The sequence below is a fragment of the Pongo pygmaeus genome, chromosome 15 (assembly GCF_028885625.2).
Source record: "Pongo pygmaeus isolate AG05252 chromosome 15, NHGRI_mPonPyg2-v2.0_pri, whole genome shotgun sequence".
Taxonomy (NCBI): Eukaryota; Metazoa; Chordata; class Mammalia; order Primates; family Hominidae; genus Pongo; species Pongo pygmaeus.
Genome location: NC_072388.2, coordinates 51,578,098 through 51,600,290, shown reverse-complemented (window position 1 = coordinate 51,600,290; position 22,193 = coordinate 51,578,098). Strand labels below are relative to the sequence as shown.

At 38.9% G+C, this 22,193-nt stretch overlaps 1 protein-coding gene across 3 annotated transcripts in view; it reads left to right on the top strand.

Annotated features, from left to right (window-relative positions):
- Nucleotides 1-22,193, top strand: part of FERMT2 (FERM domain containing kindlin 2) — a 93,708-nt gene that overhangs the window by 21,295 nt on the left and 50,220 nt on the right. For all 3 annotated transcript variants that reach the window (XM_054447373.2, XM_054447372.2, XM_063651600.1), the window contains exon 3: nt 10,749-10,982. In XM_054447373.2, the coding sequence (XP_054303348.1) occupies nt 10,749-10,982 (234 nt within the window). The remainder of the gene's footprint in view (nt 1-10,748; nt 10,983-22,193) is intronic.

Genomic DNA, 22,193 nt, shown 5'->3' with positions numbered 1-22,193 from the left:
AGAGATCTTTAAAATTTTCAAAATGAGAATTAATTCATTTGTTAAATATTTCTTGCCTGCCCAGCACAGTGCTAGGTGCTGAAAATACAATGGTGATCAAAATAGACATTGCCTTTGTCTTCTTAGACAGTTTATAATCTATTAGGAAAGAAAGATAGCACCCTCCTCCCCCACCCACCAACAACAAACAAAATGAATATAAATTTTGATCAGTGATATCAAAGGATACTGAAATAGAACAGTATGGAGGGACATAGGACATTGGAGGGCTAGGGTAGCTAAAAAAGGCTTCTCTGAGAATATGGAATTAATGCTAAAATCTGGAAGATGAGAGAGAGTTAGACATTCCAGGAGTGGAGTAGCATGTACAAGGGCGCTGAGGCAGGAAAGAACTTAGTTATATGATTCTTAGAACTAAAAAAGGCCAGTGTGGCTGGAGCAAAGGAAGAACAGCACAGGATAAATTTGGAGGAGTAGATAGGCCGTATTGTTTGGGGCTTTGTAGACCTGATAAGGCATTTGGATTTTATTTAAGTGCAGTTAGAAGCAGTTGCAAAGGTTTTTCAGCAGGGGAATGGCATGAAAGTGCTGAATAGATGACTCTGGCTGTTGTATGCAAAGTGCTGAATGGAATGAAGGAGACCAGTTAGGAGGCTGTGGCAGTAGTCAGTGCAAGAGATGATGGCAGTCTGAAATAGGGTGGTGCCAGTGGAGACTGGAGTGGAGATTTTTGGAAGTGGATTTGACAGTTTGCTGATAAACGTAAGGAATGAGGGAAAGGGAAAATCAATGACTTTCAGATTCCTAGCTTGAGCAACTGGGTTGACGGTTGGTGCTAATTAGTATAATAAGAGTAGGGATAAGAAAAAAAATTGGGTTACGTTTTAGATAAATTGAGTTATCTGTGGGACATCAAAAAGAGATGTGAGTCAAGAAGAGATGTGAGATAGGCAGTAGGGTGTATAGGCTGGCGGTCTGAGTAGAAGGTTGGGCTGCTGACACCAGTGATGAAAATAAGTGTCTTTTAAAGCCATGAGAATGGATGAGACACCTGGAGAGCCAATGTAAGGAAAGAAGCACACAGTTCCTAGAAGATGGGAAGGGCAGCAGAGCGTAGGAGGTGGAATTAGCTTTAGATAGACAGGAAGAGACACTTTTTCACGTTAACACAAAGACAGGAGGCCCATCTGGGTACAAATTTAAGAAGGCTTATAGATGGGTTGGCATGAAGGCGAAAGAGTTTGAATCTGATGGCTTCTGTGTTTTCTGCAGTAGAATCCATGGTTGTCTACTGAGAAGGAGGAGGATTCTCAGAAGTGTGAGAAGTTCAAAATACAGTGGTAGACAGAAAAAAACATAGTAGGATTCCCCAAGGGTGTCTTGGGCAGTCTGCCTGGCTGTGAAATGAAAGAGGGAAAAGTCCTCTAAGTTTAATAGATGAGCAACTAAGTGGTATAGGTAAATGGTATGAGCAAGTAGCCTGAAAAGCAGGAGAAGGACGTTTTCTGGTCTGCTGAGTCTGCATGGCTTGCTTATAGTAGGTCAGAACCAGCTTCTTTAGTGGCTTTGTCGCTAGCACACTGGGATTGTAGTGTTCTTTATCTCCAGTCAACTCTTGATTATGGTGATAGTTATATCTCATTTGGGGCTCAAGAGGGTCCTAAAACAAAAGGAAAACAGTACAGAGAATTACAGTATTAGCAGAATACAAAAATATATATTTATCAGAAATAAGTCACGTGCCCAGAAAAGTTATCTGTACTTATAAGTCACAATGACATGTTGCCTTAGCAAAGATTATCTAATGTAAACTTTTCTTCTAGTTTATGGACATGTGAGAATACTAAACAAATTTTGCATTTCTTTCCTGAATTAGTACTTTAAAAATATGCAACTAGAAATTTATCCTCCCTAAAAGTAATATTTTAACCTCCTCTTCATTCCAAACTCTAAGTTGCTTGCTTACTTTTAAGATGTGGTTACTTAAGGTAAGAAAAAATAAGTTATTTGATCAACTTTCTTTTTTTTTAAAAGAATTACTTCATTTTTCTCTTTAGTCTGACAACATTATGGCATTAAATAAAGTCCAAGAGGTATTGGGCTGGTCCTTGTTTGGTCTCTGGTGGTTTAGATGAGGCAGAACTGAGTCTCCAGGAATCTGAATATCATCTCAAAAAGTTAGTAGCAGCCACTGTGCAAAGTTTGAAGGCCCAAGTTAAATCTGGGGCATGTCCATGGATGTGTGGTAAGGCATAGGCTCCAGCTCTCATGCAGAAACAACAGGAGTGGGATTTGATCAGCTTTCTATGCAACCTTGACCACCCAGAGTCAAGGGGTCCTCCCACCTCAGCCTCCAGGTAGCTAGGACCACAGGCACAGGCCATCATGCCTGGATTTTTTTTTTTTTTTTTTTTTTTTTTTTTAATAGAGATGAGGTTTTGCTATGTTGCCCAGGCTGGCCTTGAATGCTTGGGCTCAAGCCACCCACCCACCTCAAGCCTCCGAAAGTGTTGGGATTACAGGTGTGAGCCTGGCAAATAATTGCATCTTAGTAGCCTGTATCAAAACAGTCAAGTACGAATTGGTAATCTTATTAGGAAAACATTAAATAGGATGTTTTCAATAATGTCTCCCTTCTCTGCGCTCATATTTTCTAGAGTGTAAGCGAGCTGGAGTTGCATAAAGTGGGGCATAATATTTTCTCTAGCAAAAAGCTTTGAAATATGTATTTTTTTTCTTTTTTTTTTGGTGACTCATGGAGTGGGAGAGCACTGTGATACCAAAAGCTGTTTGGTAGACTAAGCAGTATTTACTCAGCCTCTAATGATGAGAAACCCAAGGCTTCTGTTCCTTAGAATACACAGATGTTATACTTGTAAAGCAAGTGTACGACCACTTCCTGAATTTGAGGAGCATTCTGTTACAGTTGAGGGAGGATATTTTTGTTGATTCAGTCAGTGTTGTAGCACTTTGCAATGTTAATGATAGGAGTTGGAGTGTCTGTCAGATACTGTTATGTGCACGTGATACGGTGTGATGGGATCTGTTAAATAAGAGAGGGACACAGAAATAGTTCTTTCCAGAATGCTGGCAAAATGTTTTGAAGAATTAACATATTTTACTAAAATTTATTATAGAAGTTAGAATTTTGCTAGGTATAGTAAACTATAATCTAAGTAGTTCTTGACTTAAAAGAATTACTAAACAAGCCAAATTTATAAGTAAATCATAAAATCGCTTTTCTTCCCCAGAGAAGGAAAACAAGTGATGGCTTCATAATAGTACAACTTTTTACCCCCCAACCCCCACCCCCGAGCCTTTCTGAGAAAGCTTATATTTGTGATGGGTTACTTCTGAAAGTTTAAAATCGAAATTTAAAATATAAGATATACTGAATAAAAGTTGGCCTATACCTGGAGGATAACTGAAAATCATGACCTTGGAGAAATGGACTCTCAGAGCAAGTTTTTGAGCGTAGTCTATGCCTTGAATGGTTTTATAATGCAGATGAATGAATCTACTCCGGTGATGTTTGCTAACTTCTGGCCAAGTGCCAGGCTGATATTGTGTGTGTGTGTGTGTGGGTGTGTGTGTGCACGTGCGCATGTGTGCGCGCGGGTTGCATTCAGTCATCTAATGTTTGAAATACCAAGCCTGCCATTCTAGAAAGCAGAAATGTTTATTTAGAACATAGTCCAGAGTCTAGATTAGAACGTGTAAGGGAGTTCCTGTATGGAAAGTTTTCCAAAGCTTTAGTTTATGCAAATTCAGGGAATTTCAATAGTTATTTCTTTATGGATTTTGATGCCCCACAGAAAACTAAACCACTACTTTAGTGATCCAGTAGTATTTTCATTTGCTTGCCATTATTTATAAGTATTTGTAGATAACCATTTTCCTTTTAAAGTCATCATAATGTGTTCATGCTTCTACTCAGTCTTTAGCTAGAGGAAAACTGAAATGTATGTTGATGTCTGAAATCTGTTCTGCACATAGTGGGTTTTTCAAGTTACAGTTGCATAGTCTGTTATGATTTAACTTGCCACTTTAGAGACAAGCTGTGCTGTAATACACTAGATAACTAAGTGCTTTCAGGAGTTACTGCATCTGTGCCGGGCGCGGTGGCTCATGCCTGTAATCCCAGCACTTTGGGAGGCCAAGGCGGGTGGATCCCTTGAGGTCAGGAATTCAAGGCCAGCCTGGCCAACATAGTGAAACCCCGCCTCTACTAAAAATACAAAAATTAGCTGGACTGGGTGTGGTGGTGCCTGTCTGTAGTCCCAGCTACTCCAGAGGCTGAGGCAGGAGAATCACTTGAACCCGGGAAGTGGAGGTTGCAATGAGTTGAGATCACACTACTGCTCTCCAGCCTGGGCAACAGAGCAAGACTCCATCTCAAATGAAAAAAGAGTTACTGCATCGAGATAAACTACTTCACACACACATCTATATACACAATTTGTGCAGTTAAGTGCTTTTTTTTTTTTTTTTTTTTTTTTGAGACAGAGTCTTGCTATGTTGCCCAGGCTGGAGTGCAATGGCACAATCTTGGTTCACTGCAACCTCTGCCTCCTGGGTGCAAGCCATTCTCCATTCTCCTGCCTCAGCCTTCCCAAGTAGCTGGGATTGCAGGTGTGCACCAACAGGCCCAGCTAATTTTTGTATTTGTAGTAGAGATGGGGTTTCACCATATTGGCCAGGCTGGTCTCAAACTCCAACTTCTGACCTCAAGTGATTTGCCCACCTTGGCCTCCCAACATACTGGGATTACAGGTGTGAGCCACCACTCCTGGCCTTTAAGTGCTTTTTGATGTGCAGTTAGTTTTTATGCTTGCCTGGGCAAATGCTTCTCAGTTGGTGTACCATCATTTTTCTCAGGATTTTCATCAGTGTGTACAATTTGTTTTTGCTACTAATGAATAGAATAGGTATGTTCTTCTGATATTCTGAGTAGAGCCAATTGTGTGACTTGATATGGAGATCCTGTTAGTTTCAAAATAAGATAGGTAGTGTGATATAAAGCCAGCACCAAAGAAAGAGCTAATTTTCTGGAAGTTGGGAAAACATTGCTTTGCCTGTTTGAGGGGACTCAGGTCTTTAGAAAGTTTTGAAGTGATACTCTGCTGAAGGGCAAATTAGTGAATGATAATTATGAATAATTATAAATGATCTGAAATACGAAATCATTTCAGCCACTTTTAAAATAATGCCGTAATAGCTTTCCCTTTTTAAAAATGAAGCTAGAAATACTCCTTGGGTCAGCCATTTCCTTTCTATCTACCAGCTATTATTCTGTGTATCTACCAGCTATTATTCTATCTATTGATCGCTATTCTCCTTGCTGCAGTAAAATATCCAGGAAGTTTTCTGTATTTCTTATTTGTACTTCCTCACCTCTCAACCATTATAACTAAAAGGGTTGTCATTTCTACTCTCACATTAACTTCTTGCACACTCTCTTGAAAGAGTGAACTCTTGCATACCCCCATCACCACATTTCTTCAAAATTATCAGTCATGATTTTGAAACAAATGACTCCTGTTTAAAACCATTTCCTAGACCCACAGAGATTCTGATATATTTGGTTTGAGAGACGTCACCAAGATGGTGGAGTATCTGCCCATAAAAAAATACAGACAGCTGTTCACAAACCAAAATAGCCCTAGTTTAGGGTGGGGCCAGGCATCAGTAGTTTTTAAAAGCTGCTCAGATGATTCTAATGCCAATCAGGCAGAAAACTACTGTGCTAGGGCCTTATCTCATACATAGTAACAGCTAAACCATGCCCTGTGACCTACAAGGCTCCTGCCTGGCTCTCTGATGCCACCTCCTACTAATCTCCGTTTCCTCTCCTCTAGCCACCTTGGTCTCCCTCAGTGGTGCTGGAACTTTGTTTTGTTCATCATCATATCTCTAGCACTAGAACAGTGCCTTCTTGCACACAGTACATGTTCAACAGGTATTTGTTGAATTCACGAATTCAACATGTCTGATGTTCTTATTCTGTAGTAGTGATTACCCTGCAAGCAATGCTGACTAGGTTGGTAGTGTGTTGAGTCTTCAGGAATGCTACTGAAAAGCCCAGTATTTGAACATAAGTCACAAGCCCCCACAGTCAGCTTATCCATCTTCTAACACTGTCTTCTACTTTGCTGTCAGAACACCTACTTTTCTGTTTTTATCTTTTGCCATGAGTGGTATTGATACTTCTGATTTTTTTCTGGTCTCCTATTTTTGCTTTTATTTTGTGTAATTTTTTTTCTGTGTTGTTGCTCATCCACTGGTTTCTCTGGGTAAAAAAGACTAGTTTTACCAGCATTGCCAGTCAGTAAGAGAGCTTATTTTTTTTCTGTGGGTAAACAGACCACTCATAGGATATCCAGTACATAATCTTTGGATCCTATCCCCTTCTCTTACTGGGTGCAGGTTGATAGCTCCTTTGTTGAGAAACTGAGGTGGAATTCATGGGGGAGGGTCAGGTTTTAAAGGGAAGAATGAGTATCAGGGGAGATATATGTTTCTGAGGTCACAGTTGGAAGCCTAATTGATGGAAAATTGAGATTTTATTGTACCATTATCTAAGTGCAAGATAACACTGCTTACAGCAGGGGCCTGCAAAGTTTTCTTTTCTTTTCTTTCTTTTTTCTTAAGTATAGATAGTAGGTATTTTGGGCTTTTGGGCTTTGTGGGTCACCATGCAGTCTGTGTCTAATGTTGTGGTGCAGAAGTAGTCATAGACAATGTGTGAACAGAGTAGTGTGGCTGTGTTTCATAAAACTGTTTATGGGCATTGAAATTTGAACTTTATGTAAAATTAGGTAAAATACTGTTCTTTGGATTCCACGCCCCCCCCCCCCCGCCCCCTCCCCACCAGTTAAAAATACAGTCAGGAGCCATGTAACAGTGTTTCAGTCAACTACAGCAGACTATTTATACAACCGTGGTCCCATAAGATTAATAATACCTTATTTTTACTATACCTTTTCTATGCTTAGCTACACAAATATTTATCACGGTGTTACAGTTGCCTACAGCATTCAGTACAGTAACATATGTACAGGTTTGTATCGTAGGATCAAGAGGTCATACCATATAGCCTAGGTGTGTAGTAGGCTATACTGTTTAGGTTTGTGAATACGCTCGTTGATGTTCACACAACAGTGAACTTGCCTAACATCGCATTTCTCAGATCTTATCCCGCTTGTTAAGTGACTCATGACTGTACAAAAACTGTTCTTAGCTAGCGAGCCATAAAAAGGCAGAAGGCAGGATTTGGTCCTTGGGCCATTCATAGTTTGCTAACCTCCAGCTTCACATTTATGTAGTTTTGACTTGGAAAGTCGAGTTCTTGACAGTAGTCCTTTTCATACCTCACATTATAAAAACTCTTTAGATTTTGTGGTTGGTGGCACATTACCTCTTTATTAGTGTCCATATGTAAATTTTGTACCCAAAAGCACCTTATCACATTGGTGTCTTTGCCCTCTATGTTTTAGCACCTACTCCTGGGCCACATTGTTTCAGCCTGTCTTTTATTATGTCTTTGCAGCATTGCTTCTGCCCTGCTTCTACAATAAAACAGCTGTTTTTTTTTTTTAATTTAATAAACATTCCTTTCAGGCTGTAACAGGTGCTATGGAGGCCCCCCTCTTTCACTGCAGTTCACCTGCACTCCTGGTGGGCAGATCCCCAACATGCTGACAAGCTCTTTTCCTTAGGTGCAGGGATCTCTGAGCTTGCTCTGCCTGAGTGCAGGGCAGCCAGCCCCATGCTGGCAGCCAAGAAGTGTTAAGAGTTTTTAGTGTAATGGCTCCAGGAGTAACCCTTAACAAGGAAGTGGAGAGATACCTCATCTTTCTTCTCTGTGGGAGAGTTCTGAGGCATGCCCTGAAGGACTGAACTGCAGGTGCTCACAGCAGTGAGGAACCTCCAGTTGGCTTTTCTCCCCATCTCACTTTCACTGACCCCCTCAAGTGTGCTTCCTGGGATTTCCTTCCCACAAATAAGCTGCTTGCACCCAAGTTCTTAGGTCAGGGATGCCTTCTGGAGGAACCCAAGTGACATGTGCTGGTGGACTCATAGTGCTCTTACAGCTCTTTTTCTCCTTTCCTCCCCACGGGGAGTATATGACGGAGCTTCCTTAGTGGGTGACATTGACACTAGATGTGAGAAAGAAAGTATTACAGGTTGAATATTCCTTATCTGAAAGCTTGAGACCAGAGTGCTTCTGATCTTGAATTTTGAAATATTTGTATTGTACTTACCAGTTGAGCATTCCTAATCCAAAAATCTGAAATCTGAAATCTGAAATGTTCCAAAGTCTAAAACTTTTTTTTTTTTTTTCCCAGTTTCTGAGCATTTTGGATTTCAGAGTTTCACATTAGGGAGGCTCAGCCTATATATACTACCTACTGATCATTCAGTTCAGCTCAACAGTAACTCTACTTGGTTACCAGCATTCTTTGCAGGTTATCTTTTTCTGCCGTTAGTTTTCTGTTCCTGGAAAGAAAAGTAATATGTGATCAGTTATCTAACCTTGGTTGTCTTCTCTAAGGTAGATCAGAATTTTCTGTTTCCAAAAGTTAGTTGGCAAATTCTGTGCTAGAAAGTAGGGTGTAGGGTACTACATACAATTAAGTATCACTATTAAGCAAGTAGTTATAAAATAGCAGTTACATGCATTCTTTTGCCAAACTTCAAATAACATGATTGGCAGGACTTTGCCAAAACCACAGATGTTGAAATTTCAAAATGGTAATACGATCACAAGTAGCTGTAGCCGTAATTCTCCCATTAAAGTACTTACTGATTAAAATAGGTTTTTAATGTCTGGGGAATTGAAAATCTTTTTCTACCTGTGGCATGTTTCTTCTATAATGAGAACTTCAGTCATATCAAGTAAATTTCACCATTGTAGAAGGTGTTTCAGCCATATAATCAATGTGGAAATCTGATTTTTTATTTAGGGATAGACTAGTTATGTGTGTGTGTGTTTCAAGTTCTAGATTAATACATACCTTTAAATGTCTTAAAGTTGATAAACTCTTTTAAGGTATGACTATATTAAAATGAGCTTTATCTCAGAAGCATGATAGGTTTAATTTTTATTTGCAAAAAATTATTCACTTTTTTTTTTTTTTTTTTTCTTGAGGTAGGATCTCACTCTGTCACCCAGGCTGGAGTACGGTGGTGCAATCACAGCTCACTGCAGCCTTGATCTACCTCCCAGGTTCAGGCAATCTTCCCACCTCAGCCACCTGAGTAGCAGGGACTACAGGCACATGTACCATGCCGAGCTAATTTTTTGTAGAGATGGGGTTTCACCACATTGTCCAGGCTGGTCTTGAATTCCTGGGCTCAAGCGATCTGCCCGCCTCAGCCTCCCAAAGTTCTGGGATTATAGGCGTGAGCCACTGTGCCAAGCATTCACATGTTTTTCCTTCCCCTGGAAGTTGTTGTTTTCCTTGAGACAGAGTCTTGCTCCCTTGCCCAGGCTGGAATGTAGTTTCATATCACAGCTCACTGCAACCTTGACCTTCTGGGCTCAAGTGATCCTCCTACCTCAGCATCCTGAGTAGCTGGGACTACAGGCACATGCCACCATGCCTGACTAATTTAAAAAAAAAAAATTTGTAGAGATGGGACTTCACCATGTTGCCTTGGCTGGTCTCGAGCTCATGGGCTCAAGCGATCCTCCAGCCTCAGCCTCCCAAAGTTCTGGGATTACAGGCATGAGCTACCACGCTGGGCCTGTTCTTTTTGTGTGTGTTTTGTTTTGTTTTGTTTTTTGAAACATCACTTTCCCTTTTTTTTTGGCACTTAGTAAGTTTAACATACAGTTGATCCCAAAAGTCTTTACTTTGATTGCAGCTTTAAAAAGCAACTTCCTATCCTAGTCATAAGTAAATAAATAACTAGTTGAAGTTGGATTTTACTGCTACAAGTTTATTGTTACGACCTGCCTTATCTGGGGGTAGCTAAATCTTGTGTAAATTACATTCTTTTCTTTATTTGGTTTCATTTAGTTGCATAAGGCTGTTAAATAGTTGAACAGATATTAATGTTTCCTGTTATACTTGTACAAAAACATGCTCAGAGAAAAATGTTGGGCAGTGTGACTTTAGATCCATTTTCGGGGATCTATTTGGGAGAGCACATGTGGCCAGAATGTAGTTTTTTATTTTTTATTTTTAGAGCTTTCTCTTAAGTTATAGTGTTTCTCATGGGTGTTTTCCCTGTTCCTCCTCTTCACCTAGGATATTGGTCTCTGTTCACTTTGGTTCCCCATCTTTTCACCACCCCTTATTCACCTTGACACATTTCTGCAACTTCATAAACCACAGTCTGTTCAGTTTCTCATCAGAATGTTATTGTCCATTCCTATAGGACGAGTTCCAAGCCCACCAACTCCTTGTCTTTATTAATGCTTCCTATTCTAGCCCTCAGGATTCTGTTTTCTGAGAACAAGAGGATACTTTCTCTGTCATCCATGTGTCCCATTTTGTAGTTGACTCAAACATTCATAGTTGTCCTATATATTCTGCCTCAGCTGCCTTGTGTACTGGCTTTTCAGGACAGAGCGTGTTTTCTCAGTTGTTAATGTTTCTTTTGTACCTGTCACATAACAGTAACTTAGTAGTTAATTAATTATTGCTGTTAAATACCCAATTATCTAGTTTTCTGCTTTTAATTTCTCAAAATCACCTTGGTGATTTTTAAGTGATTTGTTTATTGTTTGTTTTTTATAGATGTAAAAAAAGATTGGTCTGACCATGCTCTCTGGTGGGAAAAGAAGAGAACTTGGCTTCTGAAGACACATTGGACCTTAGATAAGTATGGTATTCAGGCAGATGCTAAGCTTCAGTTCACCCCTCAGCACAAACTGCTCCGCCTGCAGCTTCCCAACATGAAGTATGTGAAGGTGAAAGTGAATTTCTCTGATAGAGTCTTCAAAGCTGTTTCTGACATCTGTAAGACTTTTAGTAAGTATTACATAAATTCTTCTTAAAATACGAGTTATGTGATGTACATATGACCAATGACTGACATAGCTTATCCCAAGGGATGGGGCGTGGGCTGAATTATCTATGTATATATGTATGTGTGTGAAATTTCTACTTTATTAAAGTTTTTATATTAAGATAAATGCTGGGTTAAGGTGGAACAGGAAGAACCTAGTAAAGATTCTTTCCTTACTAGAATTGTATCTGATATTTGTTATTTAATACTTTATTTTTATGGAGAGGGTAAAGGAACAGGCACTATTTTCAGGGGAACATACATGGCTTTGCAATGTTTCCTTCACATAAGTCACTATTTGATTTTAGTGATTCAGACAGATTGTGTCACTTCCTCCATTGAAGGCCTGACACAGCTCCTAAGGAAATGACTATGAGTGTTGTCTTCCTTCACCAGTCTACAATTTGAACATCCCTGTAGTATTTCTATTTATGCATTCTGAAATGAGATGTGGGTTACTTTGGCTGACCCAGTTATGTCATATGACAGGAAGTATTCAACCATCTGAGAAAATGTGAACTGCTGTCACTACCACTAGTGCAGAACTCTGCTGTGTTTTTTCCTATTTGAGAAATTCTTGGTTAAAGATACATTTAGTGACTTCTCATATTTTAATTCCAAATAAAGAACTACAGTTTTTTATTCATGTTAAATTTTTAAATTATACTAGTAATTTATAAATACACTCTGTTGTAAGAGAATCAATGAATATAGACATACATAGAAAACTCCCCCTTCCCCTAAGTAGTCATGCTTGACAGTTTGGTGATTTTCTATGCATTTATTTATCCATACATATCGGATTTTTTTTTAATAAATAGGAGCATTTTATATGTATTTTTTAAACTTAGTAATGTCTTAGAGATCTTTCTATGTGTTATACATTCTTTTAAGCTGTAATTCAGAGTATAGATGTACTATTAATTTACATCCAATTACTTCTTGGCCTTTTTGACTAAGATCAAGTATAATTTATAACCACATTTCCCTGTTAATGATCAGTTAGGTTGCTTCACTCTTAGAGCAAATGCTGCAACATTTTCAAATGTTTTAAATATTGCTGAAAACATTTGAAAATATTTTGGTTGGGCTAGCGCCAGAGTACCCAGTCTTCCTTGCTGGTGTCAGCACCCACACTCACTGCTAGAGCCTGTGGGCAAATGCTGCTCCTGTACAATGTCTCAAGCACTGGCCTGTGGACAGTATGGAGGTGCTAGGACTACCTACCTCTTAACCCAGAGCCCTGCCTGCTGCTTATGCTTGTAGGCTTGGAGCTTGGAGGAGTCTGAATCCTCACCCATTTCTTGCATTTAGTTTGGGCTGTGGCTTCCCTTAAACCAATACCAACTTTTTTCTGTCTTCAAGAATCACTCATTATTTACCCTCTTACTGTAGTTTCCTGCCTCCTAGCAATGTTATGGATGTTCATCTTCCCTCCCTGCCTACAATTTTTAAATATCTTTTGCTGTCATTTCAGGGGATTTGGGATGTAGGAGGGGAGATACAGGTAGCTTCACATTGCCTTTTTGATCTAATGCCCTTGAAATTTTTTTTATATGAAACAGGTTTTTTATTATTATTATTAAAATAGAGAAAAGTACAAAGAATACCAAATTCCCATTATCTAGAATTAATAATTGTTGATATTTTGTCATTTTGTCAAATGACAAATATGACTTGAAGTCAAAGTAATACTGGTAAAATTCTTGAGTCTCATTATCCTAACTTCCCTTTACAAAGCAACTACTATCATAAGTTCAGTGTGTATACAGTACTGTAAAATACACAGACACAGACACACAAACACACACACACACACACGTATCTCTGTGTGTATATATCCACAAACTGTATATGTTATTGCCATTACCACGTAGGTATTTTCTTACTAAGTTTTGTACGTGTGTGCAAGAATTTCTCTCGAGTATCCACCTAGAAGTAGAAGTAAAATTGCTGTGTTTTAAATATGTACATAATTCATTTCAGAGTACTGTCAAATTGTTTCCTATTTGGTTATACCAGTTTATATTCCAACTAGCAATGTGTGAAAACCCGTTGCCACAAATCCTCACTAACACTTGATTATGGTTTGTTTTGTTGTTTTTGTTTCCAAGAGAAAAAGACAGTATTTCGTTTTAGTTTACAAAGCTAAATATGTTTTTAAATCATTATTGGACATATAAGTTCCTTTTTTTAATTGTTTATATCATTTGTCCATTTTTGAGAAATTAATAAACTGTAGTTTTTACAGGAGTTGTAGGTTCACAGCAAAGTTGAGCAAAAGTACAGAGAATTCCCACATACCCTCTATCCTCACACATGTACAACCTTCCCTACTCTCAAAGTCTGTACCAGAGTGGTACATTTATTGTAACTGGTGAACCTACCTTGACATACCATTATCACTCAGTGACGTTAGGGTTCGCTTCTGGTGTTGTACATGCTGTGGGCTTGGAAAATATATACTCATGTGTATCTACTATTGTGGTATTGTACAGAATAGTTTGACTGTCCTAAAAATCTTCTGTGCTCTGCCTATTCATCCCTCTCTCCTCATCACCACCACTCATCCTTTTACCTAGTTTTGCCCTTTCCAGAATATCATATGTTTGGACTCATACAGTATGTAGCCTTTTCATACTGGTTTCTTTCACTTCATAATAGGCATTTAAGTTTCCTCCATGTTTTTTTGTGGCTTGATAGCTTATTTCTTTTTTTTTCTTTTCTTCTTCTTCTTCTTTTTTTTTTTTTTTTTGAGACGAGTCTCGCTCTGTTGCCCAGGCTGGAATGCAGTGGCATGATCTTGGCTCACTGCAACCTCCACTTCCCGGGTTCAAGCAATTCTTCTGCCTCAGCCTCCCAAGTAGCTGGGATTATAGGCACCTGCCACCAAACTGGGCTAATTTTTGTATTTTTAGTATAGATGGGGTTTCATCATGTTGGCCAGGCTAGTCTCGAACTCCTGACCTCAGGCGATCCACCCACCTCCACCTCCCAAAGTGCTGGGATTACAGGCGTGAACCACCAAGCCCGGCCAGCTCATTTCTTTTTAGTGCTAAATAATATTCCATCGTCTGGATGTGTCACAGCTTGTTTATCCACTCACCAAACGATATTTTGGTTGCTTCATTTTGAATAAAGCTGCTGTAAACATCTGTATGCAGGCTTTCAAGTGGACATACATCTGTTTGTCCATTCTTCTTTTGTTTTATCGTTCACCATTGATTTGTAGTTCTTTATAAATTCTAATATGTGCTGCAAATAATTTCTCCTAGTCTGTTATAAACCTTTGTTCATGATTGATTTTATTTACTTTTTATTTTTGTCTTTTTTGGTCATGTAGAAGTTAACATTGGTTTGTGTTTTTGGGGTATTGTTTAAAAAAGCTATTCCTATTTTGAATTACAGGTATCATCTATATTTTCTGCTAGTACTCTTAGAGTTTTGTTTTTCATGTTTACTGCTTTTATCTACTTACAATTTACTTTTGTGTGTTTTGTGAAATAGAGATGTAGTATAGCATATTTTAGGAGAAAATGCTAGCCAACACTGTTTATTGAATTGTCTGTTATTTCTCCACATAAGCATAATGTCAGCTCTGTTATAAACCAAAATTCCATGTTGTGTGGATCTGTTTTTGTATGCTCTCTTCTTTTCCATTGATCCATTTATATGTCCTTACATGGATAGTACACTGTTTGAATGTCTATAGCCTCATAATAAATCTCTGTATCTGATAGAGCAAGTACCTCTTCTTTGCTGTTTTTCAGAATTGCGTGAGTTGATTTTGGAATTGTATGTTTCTATATGAAATTTGAAACAGTTTGTTAATTTCTAGGGGAAATTCCATAGTAATTGATTGGAAATGCATGCATTAATGTTATGTAGATCTTACCATTCATGAATAACATCTGTCTCCTTTTGTTGAAGTAATCTTTTTTGCCCTTAAATCACATTTTGTCTAGAAAGATATTGTGCTTTTTAAAAAAAGGTTTCTTCCAGGGGCTTTATACTTTTTCTAATTGGATACTGCTATTAGGAATGCTGTTTATTTTTTTCTTATAATCTAATATCTGATACCTTACTGAACTCTTTGATAAATTCTGATAATTTATTGATTCTCTTGGATTTTCTTATTTTTTTAATTTTTATTTATTTTTTGTTATGTATTTATTTTGAGACAGAGTCTCCCTCTGTCACCCAGTCTGGAGTGCAATGGTGGTATCTCGGCTCGCTACAACCTCCACCTCCTGTATTCAAGTACTTCTTCTGCCTCAGCCTCCCAAGCAGCTGGGACTACAGTTGCGCACCACCATACTTGGCTAATTTTTGTATTTTTAGTAGAGATGGGGTTTTGCCATGTTGGCCAGGCTGGTCTGGAACTCTTGACCTCAGGGGATCCTCCTGCCTCGGCCTCCCAAAGTTCTGGGATTGCAGGCATGAGCCACCACGCCCGGCCTCCTCTTGGATTTTCTATGTAAGCAATCATGTCTCTTCTAAATAATAACTTTTCTCTCTTCCTTTCCCATTTTTATACATCTTATTTCTTATGGTATTGGATTAAACCTCTAGTACAGTATTGCATAATAGCAGTAATGATGACTATTGTGTTGTTCCTGACTTAAATGGAAATGCTTTTAACATTTGACATTCAGTTTAATATTTGTTGTTGTTTTGGGGGGAGATCTTTTCCTGTTTTGTTTTGTTTTTTTGCTTTTTGAGATAGTATCTTGCTCTGTTGCCCAGGCTGGAGTGCAGTGGTGTGAACACAGCTCGTTGCATCCTTGATGCAAATATCTTATGACATTTCCAAAATGTGAGACAAAGCCCACCTCCCTCCTACAGCAACCATAAAGTCCAGATAGTTGTTTCCCAACCCTCCTCATAGATAGAGTGCAGGCAGTTGGCCAAGTCTAGGTTACATGCACATCAGAAAATGTCTCCTAGAACTTTGAATCAGAAACTCATGACTCAAGCCAGGATAACAAATACCTCATTCTAGTGGCATAAGTGGCAGCAACATCCAGCTTCTAAGGACAGAGAAGCCATATCCAGTGAGAGCGCTCATCCATGCGTTGAGTATATTGGCCCATTTACTCCCGGGGGATCTCATAGTGTTAGAATTTTGCATTTGCAATGTTTGAAATTTAGATTACAAAAAGATACTATATAGTAAGCATATCTACATTATCCCATTTATGTTTAAATATCCACCTAGAGATATACTCAGAGGTATTTCACTAGAATGTTGACAGAGGTTATCTCAGGGTGCTATTTCAAGTATGTGCTTTTTATCCCCAATTGTGTTCTTACACTTTTGCAATCGTTTGTTGTTGCTGTTTTTAACAATTTAATATGTAATATTTGTATAAACAAGAAAAGAAAGCTATCTTTCATTCAAGGATCAAAATCACTTTTAGCTTTTTATGTTTTTATCTCTAGAATGTAAACTTCTAAAGTCAGAAACATGCCTTTCCGTCTTTGTATTCTCAGCATAGGGCATAACCTTAGAGAACATTAATTGAATGAATAAGAGGAAAAAATGATGGAATAAAGAAATAAGGATCAGTTAATCCTGTCACTGGGATCGAATGGAAAGTAATGATCTATGGCCAGGCATGATGGCTCACACCTGTAATCCCAGCACTTTGGGAGGCCAAGGCAGGCAGATCACTTGAGGCCAGGAGTTCAAGACCAGCTTGGCCAACATGGTGAAACACTATCTTTACTAAAAATACAAAAAGTAGCCAGGCATGGTGGCACACACCTGTGGTCCCAGCTACTTGAGAGGCTGAGGCAGGAGAATCGCTTGAACCGGGAGGTGGAGGTTGCAGTGAGCCATGATGACACCACTGCTTTCCAGCCTGGGCAACAGAGTGAGACTCTGTCTCAAAAAAAAAAAAAAAAAGGTAGTGATCTGTTACAGGATGTTCAGGGAATTTCTGCTTCACTGGGTAGTTACATTATATTTCCTCTAAACAGTCTTAACAGCTGTTAAGGGTCTGTGAACTGTCAGTATTAATGAGTAGAAATGTATATAATATTTTGATAAATTATAAGACTAAAGTCTTTCCTGCAGAAAAGAGAGGGTCTTAATGAGTGGTAATTTTATTTGTAGATATATTAGAGAATACTCCAAGAACTAAGGCACTTGATTATGAAATTGTCTGAAACGAAAGTGATTGTGCTTTATAGACTAGTCGTGTTTACATGAAGGAGCAGATACCAAGGGCACAGATTTCAGAAATCTAGGAGGTACATAAAATTTAGATGATCACAGTATTTGGTGAGAGTCCAAGTACTTGACCTGTGTGAACAGATAGATGTCTTCTCATGCTGGCAGCACAACAGGGAAGGGGGGTATCTGATAGCAGGCTCTGTGCTGCAGTCTACTTAACATCATGAAGAATTGGGGGTAGGGTGGGGGTCAGTAACACAGAGCAGGGTTCCTAAGATGGGGTCTCCATTTGGAGGAAACCAGGAGAAAAACTAGGGTGTAAAGATCCAGTCAAACAGTTACACAGTTGAGGTTTGGCTACAAAAGTAAATAAGAAAACAGCTAATTGGTCTTAAATAATAATGTAATATATATTTAATAAATGCATATTTAATACATACTTTAACACTGTTATTGCTATAAAATATTCCTTGGAAGTCTATAAAATTTTCATATGTGTGTTAGAAAAGAGGGAAGGGTATTTGATTTGCCAAGTGATTAAACTGTGTTGGCAAACTCTGGCCCGCAGCCTGCTTTTCTTTTTTTTTTTTTTTGAGATGGAGTCTCACTCTGTCACCCAGGTTGGAGCGCAGTGGTGCGATCTTGGCTCACTGCAAGCTCTGCCTCCTGAGTTCACACCATTCTCCTGCCTCAGCCTCCGTACTAGCTGGGACTACAGGCGCTTGCCACCACGCCCGGCTAATTTTTTGTTTATTTAGTAGAGACGGGGTTTCACCATGTTAGCCAGGGATAGTATCAATCTCCTGACCTTGTGATCCGCCCGCCTCAGCCTCCCAAAGTGCTGGGATTACAGGCGTGAGCCACTGCGCCCAGCCCGCAGCCTGCTTTTGTGTAGCTCAAGAACTAATTATAATTAGGCTCTTACTTTTTTTAATGGTTAAGAAAAGTTAAAATAATATTTTATGCTGTGAAAATTATAAAAATTCGAATTCCCATGTTCATAAATAAAGTTGTATTGGAATACAGCTACATTCATTGGCTTAGGTATTGTCTGTGGTTGCTTTTGCATTATAGCAGCAATGTTGAGTAGAGCTGCATACCCTAAAATATTTAACTATCTTTACAGAAAATGTTTGCCAACCCCGGAATTACATTATGGGAAACATTAGTGGTTTATATTTTTTTTTCACCACTGAAACTGAACACTGAAGTGACAGTATGTAACTCTTCCCAGGAATAATTAGGGTTTTTTCTGTTAATTATTTTGGATTACTTGATTTTCAACCCAAGTTATTAAATATTTCCCCTTGAGTAACTCTCTTGTATCTACTCTTCTGGCTTTTGCTTACTTACTGTATGAGCAGTAGAATTAAAACTAAGAAAGATGAGGACATTTCCATTGCTACCAAAATGTATTGTTACCTAAGGTTACCAAGTAAATGTGAAGGGTGTGCCAAACACTGAAAAAGGACAGTGATCCAAGACCAGCAGAACACTGTTTAAAGGGAAATAACCTACTTTTGCTGAACACTGACATCATTTCCAAGCTTTTTATTTGGTAAAAATTATCTTTCTTTTATAATTTAACTCTTGAGAAAATGCTTCTAATAATTTTTTTCTTCCAAAAACGCACTTTCAGATCAGTGCTTCTGTGTAATAATTAAATGAAGTTTTTGTTGCATTTTCCTTCTCTTTTGGACAGAAAGACTGTTGTCAAAGAACGTCATTTTTTTTTTAATGTAATGTATTCTGGCACGCAGGCTTCACAAATGAAGACCCTTCTTAAGAGGAAATGAAACTTTTTCTCCCAAAATCTGACAACAGAGAGCTACTATAAAATAACATATTTTGTGTTTAGAGCTTGTTACCATTCTATGTTATCAATAGGACATGTCATTTGGGTCTTTCGGCATTAGATACATGCTAATTCATTCCTATTTTTTCTGTTACTGTTCTAGCCTTGTGAAGAAGAATCTATTTGATAGGGATGGAGAAGCACAAAATGCTAGTGGAAACAGAACTCAGATTGACTAAAGCTCAGTTGTGTTTTAAAAACCTTTGTAATTATAAAAGTGATTTAGGTAAATTAAGCTGTACATAAATAAGGACTCTGTACAAAAGCTTTTATTGGTAACAATAAAGATTGGATTTTTATTTACTCTGTTTTAATTAATTAATTTATTTTTGAGATGGAGTCTCGCTCTGTCGCCAGGCTGGAGTTCAGTGGCGCAATCTCGGCTCACTGCAACCTCCACCTCCTGGGTTCAAGCGATTCTCCTGCCTCAGCCTCCCGAGTAGCTGGGACTACAGGCACGCTCCACCACGCCCAGCTAATTTTTGTATTTTTAGTAGAGACAGGGTTTCACTATGTTTGCCAGGATGGTCTCGATCCCTTGACCTCGTGATCCACCCACCTTGGCCTCCCAAAGTGCTGGGATAATAGGCATGAGGGATTTTTAAATAAAGATGAAAAGGAAATGAAGAATCACTTAAACTACTTTTTTGTACTGCAGCCTCCACCTCCCGGGTTCAAGCAGTTCTCTTGCCACAGCCTCCTGAGTAGCTGGGACTACAGGTGCCCGCCACCATACCTGGCTAATTTTTGTATTTTTAGCAGAGGTGGAATTTCGCCCTGTTGGCCAGGCTGGTCCTGGACTCCTGACCTCAAGTGATCTACCTGCCTCAGCCTCCCAAAGTGCTGGGATTACACGCATTAGCCACCATGCCCAGCCAGAAATCTAGATTTAACAGTGCCTTAAACTAACAAGAGCCTTCTTTTTCACATAAGAAGTTACTTGAGAAAATGAAGTGGTTGCTGGAACTGGATTCGTTGTTCAGTTGTGTCTTCAAGGACAAGCTCTTTCCATCCCTCAGTTCTTCACCCCTCAGCATGTCAGGTTGGCTTCATGATTGCAAGATGCTTCCTAGAGCTCCAGGCATACATGGGTTGAGTAGCCCTCATCTGAAATTTGAAATGCTCCAAAATTTGAAACTTTTTGACTGCCAATGTGACATTCAAAGGAAATGCTCCAATGAGCAAGGTTAGGGATGCTCAACCTATGGCTGCATTCAGGAGGCACCTCTCTCTCTTCCACCTCTTTCTCTTCCACACCTGTGTCCTAACAGCAAAGCAAAACATCCCAGAAGCCCCCCTCACATCCTCCTGGCCCACCTTGGGTCATAGGGCTGCCCTTAGCTGCAAGGGAGACTGGGAAAACATGAATATGACTTGACTTTTCCAGTTTCCTTATGCTAGCCGCAAGGAAGAGGGCTGAGAAATGGCAGGTCAGTTAGCCCATCAGCAGACCTGCCACATGCCCTTTTAAGTATCTAGTCAGTCAAACTGAGCAATAGAGCCAGGAGTTTAAAGAAATAAAAAATGAAATTTTTATTGAGGACCCAAGGGGTGTCTTATAAGCTGTGTCCTTTAATTTTATTTATCCTTTTAATCAGCTTTGTTAAGGTATAATTTAAGGTAAAATAATCGTAATGGCAAGATTCAGTGCATTTTGACCAGTGGACCACCAGCAAGAAGTAGGACAGTTCCCTGATGCCCCTCTGCTGGCAGTCCTCTTTACCCTTCTGACCTCTGCCAACCACTTATCTGCCCTCTGCTACTATAGTCTTGCCTTTTCTAAAATGTTATATAAATGGAATCCTATAGTATTTGGTCTTTTCTTTATGGCTTCTTCCACTTAGCATAATGCTTCTGACCTTCATCCATGTTGTGTTATCAACTCCATCTTATTACTGAGTAGTACTCTGTTGTATGGATATACCGTAATTTGTTTATCCATTCACCAGTCGAAGGGCTGGGCTCATTATTTAAAAAAAAAGCTTCTATGACCATTCACTTACAGGTCTTTGTGGGAACATAGGTATTTACTCAAGAACAGTAAAAACTACGGTAGGTTTCTGGGTCATATGATAAGTGGATGTTTCACCTTGTAATAAATAGTCAAATTCTTTTCCAAAGTGGGTGTACTATTTTGCGTTCTGCTGGGCAGTACTTGAGAATTCCAGTTGCTCTGTGTCCTTGAAACGTTTTTCAGTTTGGGGTATTCTAGCAGGTGTGAGAGCCTATCTCCTTGTGGCTTTAATTCGCATTACCCTAGTGACTAATGATGTTGAGCATCTATTCATGTGCTTAATTGCCACCCATATAATGGTGAGGTGTTTGTTTGAGTCCTTCGCCTGTCCGTCTTTTAAATTAGGCTGTCATCTGATTGTGTTGTAAGCATTGTTTGCATATCCCAGATATGGAAATTTTATTGGATATGTTTTGCAAATATTTTCTCACAATCTGTGGCTTACCATTTCATTAACAGTGTTTTCTAGGAGCAAAAGTTTTCATTTTGGTGAAGACCAATTTATGAACTCTGTTGTCCCATTTCTTTTCTGTTTCCCCCCTTTCTAGTAGATTAAGGGGTTTTTGGTGGGGTTTTTTTTTGGGGGGAGGGGTGGTTTTGATTACATTCATCTCCACTTGTGAATTACTAGCTATTACGACCTTCGTTTTGCTATTTTAATGGTTGCTCTAGGGTTTACAGTATATGACTTAAACTTATTCAGCCTACCTTCAAATAATATACTACTTCACACATAGTATAATAACCTTACAGCAGTTTAGTTTCACTTCTCCCTTCCTGTCCTTTTTGTGTCATGTATTTTACTCCTATATATGCTAAACCCCACAGTACATTATTTTCCCCCTAAAGCAATGAAGTATTTAAAAATGAGCAAAATGGTTTTTCATATCACATATTCACCATTTTTCAGTGCTCTTTGTAAGTATCCTTTCCATGTAGTCTCCTTTTTTTTCTACCTGAAGAACTTCATGTGCCTCTCGTCTTATAGTACAAGTCTACTGGTTATGAAGTTTTGACCTTTTGTTTGTTTATAAAAGTTTTGATTTGTTCCAGGCACAGTGGTTCATGCCTACATGTAGTCCCAGCACTTTCAGAGGCCAAAGATCACTTGAGCCCAGGGGTTCAAT